We start from the raw sequence: 13,094 nt of genomic DNA on the forward strand, positions 1-13,094 counted from the left end.
AATTCCTGTATGTAACCTAAAGACATGAAAGTCCAAAACTTCAAAATATTACAGTATTCTGGTTATCTCAAAATCAAATACTCCCATGATCCCTTTCATGGGAGTCACAGCCACCTCCATGACCCTCAGTCTCTCATGCTTATCTCTCCAGTGTCATTTCTTTTCACTTTTCACATCTAACACCTCCCTTTTTCTCACTACTTGCATGAATCCACACATAGCCTCGACCCAATTATTTCAGTACCTCTTTTCTTTTCCTTTATGGCAGCGGTTTAACAAAGCTGGTCTCCCCTCCTTATTTTTGCCATTCTGCCTGTTGTTCTGGTTTACGAGTGGTCTGTAAACCCAAAACCGAGGCACACTGTAAGGATCGCTGAAGTATAAGAGAAAAAGAGTAGTGATAGAAAACTTCTTCATGTATTCATGTGTATTTCATAAATCCTTTCTTCCTTCGCTCTTCACTCTGCATTAAACCTCATATTCAACTCCATTCTCAGCTAGTATCCCTGCATGACTCTCTACTAACCCTACATAGAGATCACTTTGTTACTGGAGCATGGTGTAACTGTGAGAGTGAGTGTGCATATGTCTGTCACCTCTTCTTTCAGTCTTTATGTAACATTTTGTCCTTTTGTTTGTTCTCATGACAAAAGAATATGTTTGTTTTTATTTGTACGTCTGTCATTGTTAATATCAAGAAACCAATTCTGCTTTTTGTAAACATCAAACATTGAATTAACAGTGCTAACATTGATTAACAACTGATAATCATGACATGGAACATTATGATGGTACAGTATGTCTATCAGTGATATTACCTTGACTTCTAAGGTTGTTCTTCTCTTATGTTATTTTACATTAACTAATGAAAGAAAAGAAACTGAAAGAATGGCTGTTTTCGAAACCGCCTACTATACTAGCAGTGCGTACTGATTTGGCCAAAATTCAGTATGTAGTATGTGAATAAGAGCAAAATCTGCAGTATGCAATCAGTACCCGGATGTCATACTTATTCCGAAAAATTTCACAGTGTGCCTTTGACCCATAGACTGTATAAATAATGGACGTAGTATCCGTGACGTCACCCATCAGTTTCTGAATTGCTATTTTGAGCCCAATTGTCGGCCGGAGCCATATTGACTTAAAAAGGCGGGCTTTGAGCCTCCTAGCCAACAGCTTTAGTGTTCCTGTCTGTCAATCAAGTCAGCTGTGCCTCTCATTGGAAGACTCGTCATCTCAATATCTTTAAAATTACTGCGTTAGGAAAAAATTCATCCCTGGTACAGTGTGTGCCGATCCAGAAATGAGCTATCCGGACTACACTCGTCTTTTGTACCAGGCTGTAAACATGTTTATTTCTGCTGTGAAGAACGTCTTTTTTGAATTAGTGTGTATGTGGTTTCCGGTACTTCCGGAGCCAGCCTCAAGCGGATCCTCGATGAACTGCAGTTTTTAACACATATGCATTTTTTTTTAGACTGGAGGTTGCTGCTTGGCTTGGCCGTTGTTTACTTCCGCTTTCTGAAACCGGAAATCCAGTGACGTCTGGTGCAGCATACTGCAAAACAGATCAAACAGAACAGTCATACTACATACTAAATTCAAACGCAGTATGTATTAGGCAGTACCTACTGCCTAATACATTCATAGGTAGTATGTAGCAGGCCATTTTGAAAACAGCCAATGTCGTTACTTGATCTTCCAGTCATTCAGCGATTTTTCATCCCTCTTTAAAAGCAATGGAACCACTGATGACTGTTTTACATTTTGGGTACAGCATTTATCTGTGTTGTCTCCCTGTCCTGTGTCTAATCGTTTTTTTGTCTTCATGTGTGCAACAGATCACAAAAAGTGTCGTAGTGTGCATGTATGTGTGAGACCCAGCAGACACATTTTCCCTGAGTGCTGTGGAAAAAGGTGCAATCCCTTGCTCCTCCACTAACCTTGTTGTCACCGTTCCATTCATTCCACCCATAGGCCATGGAGCGCTGTGGCAATCGCATGTCTTCGCACACTGAGAGCGCCAGTTTCTTGCAAACTTTAACAGGACGGTTGCCCACAAAAAAGGTAGAGCCACTTGCACTGGGGGAGGAGCCAACCCCACCCACCTGTGTACACGCCTCCTCACCTGTCTTGTCTGTGGATGTGTGCCTCTTGATTGGTTGATGTCGTATTTGGTGGTTGTGGAGTCTTGTTGAATGCTGAATGTCTTTGATCTGCTTGTTTTCCTGACTGTCACTGATCTTTAGATGTTTAATGAATGTTGTTAGTAGTCTGGGAAGTCTCCTTTTATTTTGCACTTTTCCCTCATGCACTGAGTCCATGTGTTTTCTCCTCTTTTTAATTTTTTTATTCTTTAGTACGGTGCAACACAGTTTTCGTTCTAGCTAGCTTACTTTGACCTTACAAGAGATGCTGTGCCAGGAATGTTAACAGGTGGTAAAATAGATTGCCCTCTGGTCCGGGAGCCCTCAACTACAATACAGATCAGTTCATTACACCATCAACTTGAAAGAGGTAGTATTAATGTTTCTTCCAAAGACACATCAAATCATGCAGAAGTTAACACAATGTGTCCCTTCTTTGTGTAGCGCTCGATTTATGTACCAGTCACACTTAGTTTATGCCCCTTCCTGATCTTTTTAAAGTCATATTTTTGGGGCATTTTCACCTTTATTGATAGGAAAGCTGAAGAGACAGGAAATGTGGGGAGCAGAGAGTGGGGGCCCCCTTCCTGATCTTTACCATACACCAGCACAATTAAGGGAGACTTGCCAGACTCATGATGAGAGTCAGCTAGACAGTGTTTGATGTTGGTTTTGCATTAAAACACAGACTCAAATAAATGCTTTTGATAAGTGATGATGCATATTACTTTAAAGACGTTTTCTCCTAATCTTCTCAGAAAATAATTTACTTCTTACCTTAACTGCTTTTACCATTATCATGCAGTTGCATAATGAAGTCTTATCATTTGCATGATGATAATGGTGCATTTTAAGAGTTTAACAAAAACAAATGTTGCCGCATACTGCTGTAAATCATAAAATATATTATGATTTTTCACTTTTTCTGTATTAACATGTGTTTTGATTTGGTAGTTCTTAATGTAATTTGTTTAAGAAACATTTTTTCAGTTAAACTTCACTTTAAAAAACATATATATATCTATATATATATATATATTCAGTGTTTGGGCTTCAGAGCTCCCCTGAACTGTATTTTGTAATCTCATAGAGTGTTAGAATTGCTAATGATTGTTAATAACTTGTTTATTATGTCTCATCTGTAATTGAGTTAAAACGCTTTGATATCCAGTTAATACTGTGTATACTAAGCGGTCCGTTCACAGCATGTAAACTCAGCAAAGTTTCAAACTTCAAGATGGAAAGTGTTACTTTTTCTGGTGCCTCACATTCTGTCTGTCTGGCCTTGTTGCCTCTCCCACTTTTTCCCACCTTGCTTCCCACTCTTCGTCTCTATTTTTCTACCCTCCTGATCTGTTTAGCTCTTCCACGAGGAGCTGGCCCTCCAGTGGGTGGTGAGCAGTGGAAGCGTCAGGGAGGGTGCTCTACAACAAGCCTGGTTTTTCTTTGAACTCATGGTAAGACACTGTGTTGTTTAGTTTTTAATGTAAAGAAAGCTAATTCCTCTAGAATCTGTTTGTCCTTCGTTCTAACCCGTATTCACAGTGAAGTAATATTTGTGTTCAATCCCACCATCTCAACAACAGGTCAAGAGCATAATCCACCACCTTTACTTCACTGAGCGCTTAGACTCCCCCAGGAAGAACCGTTTCCCAGAGCGCTTCATGGATGACATCACAGCCTTGGTCAGCACCATCGCTGGTGACATTGTGTCTCGCTTCCAGAAGGTAAGTTACTCGTTAAATGTTATGTGGTTCAAGGTGTGTAGAGAGTTAGTGCATACAAAGTAAATTACAGAGAATAAATAACATTTTTGGACTTGAGACCATCAGTGCTGTCTAGTTTCATCTTTTTGAAGTTGTGCATTTCTCACCCAATCAGGACCTCGAGTTGGTGGAAAGACTAAACACTAGTTTGGCCTTCTTCCTCAACGACTTGCTCTCAGTGATGGACCGAGGTTTTGTCTTCACCCTGATCAGAGCGTACTGGAAACAGGTAAACACTTCGTTATGCTAAGCTACATGCCTAGGAAGGATTGCTTTTCATTTTATTTTTGGGTAAAAAAAATGCGTTTTCATTCTGAAAACTAAAAAGCATTTCTTTGAATGTATTTGAATTTCCAAATTTTCTCTTTAATTTGAATTATGATAATAATTTAGCGGGGCATTTTTTTAATTACATTTTTCATTTTAATTGTGTAAAATAATTAGCATTGTTGAAGATTAAAATTCAAATAGGATTATTGAGTATTAACTTTAGTTATGAGTCACATAATGCACCCATATTTGGAAAATGAATAAGCATTTCTGTTAATGCAACTTAATTTTCAAATTTGCTTTTTCCTCTTAATTTTGGTAATTATTTGCTTCTATACGTTCCTTCCATGTCTTTTATTTGTTTTCTCATTATTTTAAATTCTGTATACTTCTACATGAAAAAAAAGAAAAGATTTTAGAAGGATAAAGGAAGAGCAGACAGATGTTTCACCCTAATTTACAAGTCCTCAAGCACTTGCTTGTGGTGAAACTGTGTGGTTTTTGTGTGTTATGAAAAAACGAGTACACTCTATACCCGCTCTTATGTAAGGCCCCTTGAGATATCTTCTGATATGATTTGGAGCCTACAGGGTTAAAGTGACTTGAACTGACTTTCAGCTGTCTCTAGGTTGAGATTTAGAGAAATTCTAATTCATTTATTAGACTCCTCTAACAAATATACTTCCCCTTACTTGCAAACTGCAGCCAGATATTGTCCTATCTGTCAAAATGCTGATTCCCTGGAACATACCTTTCATGTTGCGTCTTGTTTTTAACTTAAGATATATAAATGATGAGTTTCCTGTTTCAACACAGCACTCAAGAACAAATGTATGACTAATTCAATATATATGTGTTTTTGACAGCACATACTGACACCCTTCAAGTATTTTCTCTAAACGTATTCATTCATCTTTACCGTTTCCTCTTCCCAGGTGTCCACAAAGATCTATGCTCTGCAGAACCCAACCCTGGAGTCTCTGAGGCTCGATTTCTTGAGAATTGTTTGCAGCCATGAACACTACGTCACCCTCAACCTGCCCTGCAGTCTACTCACCCCGCCTGCCTCACCTTCCCCATCAGTGTCTTCAGCAACTTCACAGGTCAGACAAAAAGTGGTGTGGAGAAATTAACACCCCTTCACTGCACTAAATACACTGATTACACAGCCATAGCATGACTGATCACTGTTTCTACAATACTGTCTCACATTTTGAACAATTCTTTCGAGTAGACATTTTGAGAAAATGTAATCAAAATATTTGTATTGTTAGATCACAAGTTCTAATCACAATTTCACATAAAGATACTAAAAATACTAAGAAAATAAAATAGATATTTGCCTCATTTACAACAAATGTGATACAGTTAAATATTGATGGTCTGTATTTTTTGTGTTCTCTCTTCAGAGCTCCGGGTTCTCAACACATGTCCAGGACCAAAAGATAGCCAACATGTTTGAGCTGTCGGTCCCCTTCAGAGAGCAACACTTTCTAGCTGGGCTGGTTCTATCTGAACTCTCTGTGACTCTGGACCCAGATAATGAGGGGTTAGTATGCACACTTAAAGATCACTTACAAAGAAAGAGCTCAAGTCTGTTTCAGGAAATAATGTGGTCAAGTTTGAAGTGTTTAGGGATGACAATGACAAGACTCCGTGTCCTATATGTTTTAACTTACACATGCTGTAGAGAAAGGAAGCCATATTATTATGTTAAAGCCTCTGTTCCTCAGAGAAAAGTATGCACAGGCATGTAAGTTAGTAATGGATATTTCCACACCTTTCACTCTTGTAACAAGAGAAATAGAGTATCATTTTGATCCCTTCTATTTTTCTCTCTCTCTCTATTTCTCTGCAGGATGTTTGGCCTACATAAGAAAGTTGTGAGTGTTGTTCACAACCTCCTGTCCAGCCATGACTCGGACCCACGCTACGCTGATCCTGAGGTCAAGGCCCGAGTGGCCATGCTTTACCTTCCACTCATTGGCATCGTAATGGAAACACTACCACAGCTCCATGACTTCACAGGTAAATCTTATCAGGCTGTTGTGAATAGGGCATGTGTCATTAAGCCACAAATCAGAGCTGGAACCAGTTGCTTTCTTGTGGTACGATAACAAGTTGTTTGAGACATCACATGGTGAATAAGCAGAGCCATCCAAACAGTAGTGGCAGCAGTAACATTGAGTTAGCATGTTCTCTAGTGCTCATTAAGTTATAATTTAACCCTCAAAGATTTGTGCACCTGAACGTAATGTACAAATTGATCTCTAGGTTCTGTTAATCATGTTACTTTCCCTCAAGCTCATTCTATAAAGTCTTGATTACTGCAAATTTCTTGCGTCACTACTTAACAATGAGAACTTAACTTCACATTTTCTCATGACTATTTGTCTTTCATCAAACTTAATCATTTAATTTTTAACTTCTCTTTTTTTTTGTATCACTAGAGTCCCATAACCAGTGGGGTCGGCCAGGTGGTCCACAGGGGACAGCGATGGGCAGCGGTGGAGAGGAGGCAGAGGGTGACGGTAACAGCTTGATAAGTCAGACTGTTGCAATGGCCATCGCAGGCACCTCCACTTCTTCCCCGATGTCCCGACCAAGCAGCTTCTTGCTCAACTCGCAGGTGAGTCCCTGATTGTCAAAATAAACTTTTGACAATAGATCAGCCCTACAACATAAGGCTGTTTCTTCTTCTTCTTCTCTGTGATTATTTCCTGTTGATTCATCTCTCAAGGCGAGTCGTCAGCATGGAAGCTTCTCAGCGGAGTCGAGTCGCAGTCTGCTCATCTGTCTGCTGTGGGTGCTGAAGAACGCAGACGAGCTGGTGTTACAGAAGTGGTTCACAGATCTGTCTGTGTCACAGCTCAACCGCCTGCTGGATCTCCTCTACCTCTGTGTGTCCTGCTTTGAGTATAAGGTAAAATCAGCTTACAGAAGAGACAGACTGATCAGCTTGTTCTTTTTATTGGCACACTAAGAGTTGACAAGTTATGCACTCTCCTCTTTTGTAAAAATGCATGCTTCTCTGCAGTCTTTGTTTTAATTGCTGAATATAGTGATTAAAAAAAGCAGACACCTTGCTTCTTTCCACACTAAACCCCTCTCTTTCTCTCTGTGTGTATTCAAAGCCCTCTCTGCTGTGCAATTTGTTTACTTATCTGACCTTGCACATTTGCCTTTGAGCTACTAACCTGCTTTCCTTGCTGATTGCTGTGCTGCAAATAACTTCCTGGCTATTTTCTCCATCATCCGCTCATCCTCTGCCTCATGGATACAAGGCCCATGTTGTGTTCACCATGCAGGGGAAGAAAGCGTTCGAGCGAATGAACAGCCTGACCTTTAAGAAGTCCAAAGACATGAAGGCCAAGCTGGAGGAGGCCATACTGGGCAGCATCGGGGCCAGACAGGAAATGGTGCGACGCAGCCGTGGACAGCTAGGTAGGGGAACGTGGTTTGGCACATTAACTCTCACAATGTGATATTACCTGAAATAGCAACTGTGAACAAATGTAAAGGAAGGCTGAAAACTCCAAATAATACAAACTAAACATTGTTTGTGTGGCAAACAAACACACAGTGAAATCCCCAGCTTTTCATGATGCACACATGCATAAATACATCGCACACAAACAGCTGTACCTTTTGACGATGATGCAGATCAAGCTTCAGCCAGTCAGCCAAAGTCATGTCACGTTTCACTGTGTACACACTACCTTTCACCACAAATGAAAAAGTAAATAATCCTTTCTCCATCATTCAGAGCGGAGTCCATCTGGCAGCGCTTTTGGCAGTCAGGAGAACCTGCGATGGAGGAAGGACATGACCCACTGGAGGCAAAACAGTGAAAAGATGGACAAGTACGCACTTTTTTAACATTTACTTTCCAATTCATGATATTTGTTATATCGGAAAAAAAAATGCTCTTAAGACACCTGAAACTTATTATTCACCAAGCTGTGTTTTATGAAGGAACACACAGATTATTCAACATTAACCATCAAAATGTGAAAAGCCTATCCCTATTTCACTCATCATCATCATGTTTGGTTCTTTCCCATCTTTATATATATATATATATACAGATCATATGTCATCCATAGGAAGTCATGCATTCTAGACATAAACCGTTTAAAAGAAGTGGATGTAGCATTTTTTGGTATTCTATTAAATTAAATTAATTTATTTGCGTGGAGGGTTGTACCAAAAATGACAATATTAAAAAAAAAAAAAAGCAAGGAAGATGCACGTCAATGTTTCTCCTCACCCTACAGCATCACCTTCTCTTTGGTCTCTTGAACTGTAAATGGGAGCATCATTATGTACAAATGATCATCCTACTATATGGAAGAAGACTCAAATGGAAAAGATTAAGAGAATAAACTCATTAGCAAAATGTTAAATAAGTCTCCTGAGAGCTATTGTCATTTCTCATCTGGTTTTATTGAAACATGGTTCATTTTTGCAACCTGGGGAGTCTCCCCCTGCTGGTCATTAATAGAATGCAGGTTTTAGCTTTTGAACCAAAGAGGCTTCATTCACTTCTTTTATACAGTTTATAATCATGACATCATAAAAGTATAAATATGATCCTCTAATCTAATGATAATGGTATATCTGATGAAATGATCCAGTCACACTAAGCCAGCACAGACTCTGCCTCTACCACGTCTGTGTTGCACGTACTCCTTAAAAAAAGCTACATTTTTGTATCCCATGTCAATTTTGTTAAATGATGACGAAACATACAACAACACTAAGCGTTTTTTGATTTGAATTTGTATTACTTCAGTTCATTGTAAACTCAGCTACAGCCTTTTTTTTCTGTTCATCTTCATTCTTTTCTGTTAATTTTCATTTGTTTTCTCATGTTGCTGTTTGTGTATGTAGGAGTCACAGATCAGTCAGGTATTGTATGGTCCACATTTGCTGTGTTCATTTAAATTTCCCTGCTGCCTTAGCTCCTCATTCATGGTGTATTCAAGTGCTTGTGAGCAATTAAGATGATCAATCTGGACAAAAAAAAAACTTCCTTGTTCACTCAATTTCCCCCTGGTCAAACTTACTTTGACAAATTCTTGATTTAGTCTAGTCCCCCCCCTCGTTTGTGTAAGCCACTTAGAGCTAAGTTATGATTTATTAAGTCTCCATATTGACTTCTTGAGCTCACAAATGCATGACATGAATGCACCAAAAGAAACCTCCTCATGCTGGTTCCTCTCGCCCAGTCCCATCAGTCCCTCTGTCTGGGTAACCATGTCTGTCTCAGGGTTGGTAATGAATGCTGTGGGTCTGTTTTGCTTCTTAACCAGTGTGCTTCTTGTTTATGGGTTCTGACTTGTGTGTCTCCCTGGTTGCTGCTTCAGCTAAAAAGCAGCACAGTAGTAGAGTTAGATATATTTTTTACACATAGATTGTTTTTCATTCCTCTTCTATTTTTTAGAAAAGTAATGGTCTGATGCATTGTGACTAAAAAACAGTCCTGTTATAGCTTAACATGCTAAAGTTCAGATTTTAGGTCATGTAGATGTTCAGTGTTTCATCAGTGTGGAACCTGTAGTTCAGAAACTCACCCACTCAGTAAATAAAGAAGAGCAGTCTTTTTATTACCTACAAATCTCTGAACTCTCTGGTGAGGTGAGATTGAGCTGTGAACTTTGAGCATGAGTTGAATCTGTGGATCATTTTAATAGTCTGTAATCAGGGCCTGGCAGGTAAAGAGACATCTTTCTGTGTGAATATAGATATAGCGAGTGAAACTGATTTCCTAACTTGCTGTGATGCTGTCACATTAAATCAAAGCCTATGAAAACAAGGGATTTACTGAGGTGCTACTCAGCTCATTACAACATGCATATCTTCTCCTTTCTTCTGGCCAGTGTCTTGCATCTAGCAACTGAAAGCCAATGCGTTGTTCAGGGGTTATCATCAACATCACATTTTGAGAGTTATAGTCATTTTGTTAACTTTGTTTTGTTTCTTTATGATAGGACCAGAGCAGAGCTTGAACATGAAGCACTTATCGACGGAAACCTTGCGACAGAGGCCAACATGATTATTCTGGATACTCTGGAGATCATTGTGCAGGTATGAAAAAGAGAATGTGTTTACCAATGCAGGATGACGACATGTGTGGCTCTTCTGAATAATACTGATAACAATATTTTGGTCATCTGGGTGAATATATCTCATATCCTGAAATGACTTCACATGAATCCCTGTCTCTGCAGACGGTGTCAGTGACCGAGTCCAAGGAGAGTATCCTGGGTGGGGTGCTGAAGGTGTTGCTCCACAGCATGGCCTGTAACCAGAGCGCCCTCTACCTCCAGCATTGTTTTGCTACACAGAGGGCGCTCGTGTCCAAGGTAAGAGGCCTTTTATCAAACTGATTGATTTTAGCTCAGCTTTGCAAATCTCCTCCAGACTGTTTTGCTTTTTGTGAATTGTGACTTTTTTTTTTTTTAATCTTTGTTCAGTTTCCTGAACTGCTGTTTGAAGAGGAAACAGAGCAGTGTGCTGACCTGTGTTTGCGGTTGTTGAGGAGCTGCAGCAGCAGTATAAGCACCATCAGGGCTCATGCCAGTGCCTCCCTCTACCTCCTCATGAGGCAAAACTTTGAGATCGGCAATGTGAGTACAACTCGAATCTAAAGGTTGACAACCAAAATGTTACATTTCTATAGTTCTGCAACATTGATTGATTAAACTCCCTTTAATGGGACTCTTTCAGGGGTTCTACATTGTATAAGAGTTGAAAAGAAAACCTACAATGCTTGTACCACACATTCCTTGAGGAATAACTTCAAATTGGAAAGTTTATATAAAAACAAAAGCACTTCGATGATGATCAAACCAATTATCAGGAGGAGCCATTTCATTACTAGCTAACCACCTCACAACTATATTCTTCTTTTTTTTAAAACTTTATTTATGAAGTTTTGAGTTTATAAAACATATAAACATAAACACACATACTGAACTTGTACAGACAATACCCCACATTAACACCACCCACCCCCCCGAACAAGAGTACACCCTAAATACAGAGCAACAAAGGAGATTCAGGAAGAGGAATAAACAGAATAAACAAAATGATAAGACAACAGACGGTAATTAAAAAAAGAAAAATAATAATAAAAGATAAGAAATAAAAAAGGAGAGATAATCTGACATTAAGAGAAATATAGAAATTGACATCTGTTGACAAGTAACAAGTAAGACAAAGCCCAGATATATCGAGAAAGAAAAAAAGAAAAACAAATAAATAAAGATCAAATGCATAAGCATCACAGGCCAACTAAGTGGGCATCACTCAGCAGGCGTCAGAGTCAACTCCTTTACAAATTCAACAAATGGAGACCATACTTTAGATTTGTCAGGGAAACCTCTCAGTGTATGTCTCATTTTCTCTTGTTGGAGCAGAGACAGCAACTTGTGTACCCATCTTCTAAAGGGAGGGGGTTTATTAGATTTCCAATTCATTAGGATGAGTCTGCGTGCGATGACTCACAACTATATTCTTGATGTGGTTTATTCCTGTATTCTTTGCTTAGCATCTCCAGTCTAAGTGCAGTCAAACACTGTAGACCACCTTCCACTTTTGACCATTTCACTGATTTTTTTTGGGACTTTTTAATGGTACAAGCAGATTTTTCTGATACTTTTTGAAATTTGCCTCCAAGCTAGAGGAGACATCACCACATTAGAGTGCTTCGTCACAGCTTGTCATCTTTACAAAATGTAACTTTTTCCAACTTTTCTTCTCCAGAACTTTGCAAGAGTGAAGATGCAAGTCACCATGTCTTTGTCCTCACTGGTGGGAACGTCTCAAAATTTTAACGAGGAGTTTCTGCGTCGCTCTCTGAAAACCATCCTCACCTACGCAGAGGAGGACCTGGAGCTGAGGGAGACCACGTTCCCTGATCAGGTACTATTTTATCCATTCAACTGCTAAACTGAGGAGACTGTTGACTGACTGAAAACATATTGTTTCTACTAATGTACCTGGATTGATATGTTACGGATTTGTGAAGCACTGACTGAATGTCCGTCTCTTGGTTTTCCTAGGTCCAGGACCTTGTGTTTAACCTGCACATGATCCTGTCTGACACAGTAAAGATGAAGGAGCACCAGGAAGACCCTGAGATGCTGATAGATCTCATGTACAGGTAGAGACTTAACTTTTTAGTTGCTTTCATGAGTATGTCTGCACTGCGATAACCAGGATCTTGCCGTTTGGTTGGTGTCATGCGTGTGTGTTTTACCTTTTGTGTCCATCTTCAGGATTGCAAAGGGTTACCAGACATCCCCAGACCTGCGGCTGACGTGGCTTCAGAACATGGCCGGAAAACACTCAGAGAGAAACAACCACGCTGAAGCTGCTCAGTGTCTGGTGCACAGTGCGGCTCTGGTGGCAGAATACCTGAGCATGCTGGAGGACCGCAAGTACCTGCCAGTGGGCTGTGTCACTTTTCAGGTACAGAGAGTACAAGACACATACAGTGTTCCTGGCTTTTACTGCAACCAAAACCCGGGTTAATATGTGTGTGCTTGCCTGCTACAGAATATTTCCTCCAATGTGCTGGAGGAATCTGCAGTCTCTGATGACGTAGTGTCACCTGATGAGGAGGGCATTTGCTCAGGGAAGTACTTCACTGAGATCGGCCTTGTGGGACTCTTGGAGCAAGGTGCTGCCTCTTTTTCTATGGTGAGGAGAAGGAATGATGGGCACTGAGATGAGTAGAAGTTGAAAAGTGTGCAACAGCTGTAATTGGGGATTTTTCAAGCAAGGCTCCTCCTTTTTTATGAAAACCCCCAAAACAATTTTTTGAAGTGTTTTTTATGGTGAAAGTGATGGAGAAAGTTTATCTCTGTAATAATGTAGCACTAGCTTACACTGCAGAGCCATA

The 13,094-nt window shown here is 39.9% G+C and overlaps 1 protein-coding gene across 9 annotated transcripts in view; it reads left to right on the plus strand.

The window, feature by feature from the left end:
- The window catches only part of dock7 (dedicator of cytokinesis 7), a 51,731-nt gene that overhangs the window by 29,226 nt on the left and 9,411 nt on the right, over positions 1–13,094 (plus strand). For 5 of the 9 annotated variants that reach the window (XR_004634531.1, XM_034706480.1, XM_034706487.1 and 2 more), the window contains 18 exons: positions 1,978–2,067; positions 3,509–3,604; positions 3,734–3,874; positions 4,029–4,142; positions 5,119–5,286; positions 5,593–5,732; positions 6,042–6,211; positions 6,634–6,812; positions 6,924–7,106; positions 7,492–7,627; positions 7,950–8,046; positions 10,177–10,273; positions 10,417–10,551; positions 10,663–10,815; positions 11,954–12,112; positions 12,253–12,353; positions 12,469–12,661; positions 12,749–12,892. Coding sequence is in view for 8 of the 9 variants with exons in the window: in XM_034706480.1 (XP_034562371.1) it covers positions 1,978–2,067; positions 3,509–3,604; positions 3,734–3,874; positions 4,029–4,142; positions 5,119–5,286; positions 5,593–5,732; positions 6,042–6,211; positions 6,634–6,812; positions 6,924–7,106; positions 7,492–7,627; positions 7,950–8,046; positions 10,177–10,273; positions 10,417–10,551; positions 10,663–10,815; positions 11,954–12,112; positions 12,253–12,353; positions 12,469–12,661; positions 12,749–12,892 (2,496 nt within the window). In the remaining variant the exon portion in view is untranslated. Of the gene's footprint in view, positions 1–1,977; positions 2,068–3,508; positions 3,605–3,733; positions 3,875–4,028; positions 4,143–5,118; positions 5,287–5,592; positions 5,733–6,041; positions 6,212–6,633; positions 6,813–6,923; positions 7,107–7,467; positions 7,628–7,949; positions 8,047–10,176; positions 10,274–10,416; positions 10,552–10,662; positions 10,816–11,953; positions 12,113–12,252; positions 12,354–12,468; positions 12,662–12,748; positions 12,893–13,094 lie in introns of all 9 variants that reach the window. The other 4 variants (XM_034706505.1, XM_034706470.1, XM_034706496.1 and 1 more) reach the window with 1 other exon arrangement.

This window comes from Notolabrus celidotus, chromosome 2 (assembly GCF_009762535.1).
Source record: "Notolabrus celidotus isolate fNotCel1 chromosome 2, fNotCel1.pri, whole genome shotgun sequence".
NCBI classification, from domain to species: Eukaryota; Metazoa; Chordata; class Actinopteri; order Labriformes; family Labridae; genus Notolabrus; species Notolabrus celidotus.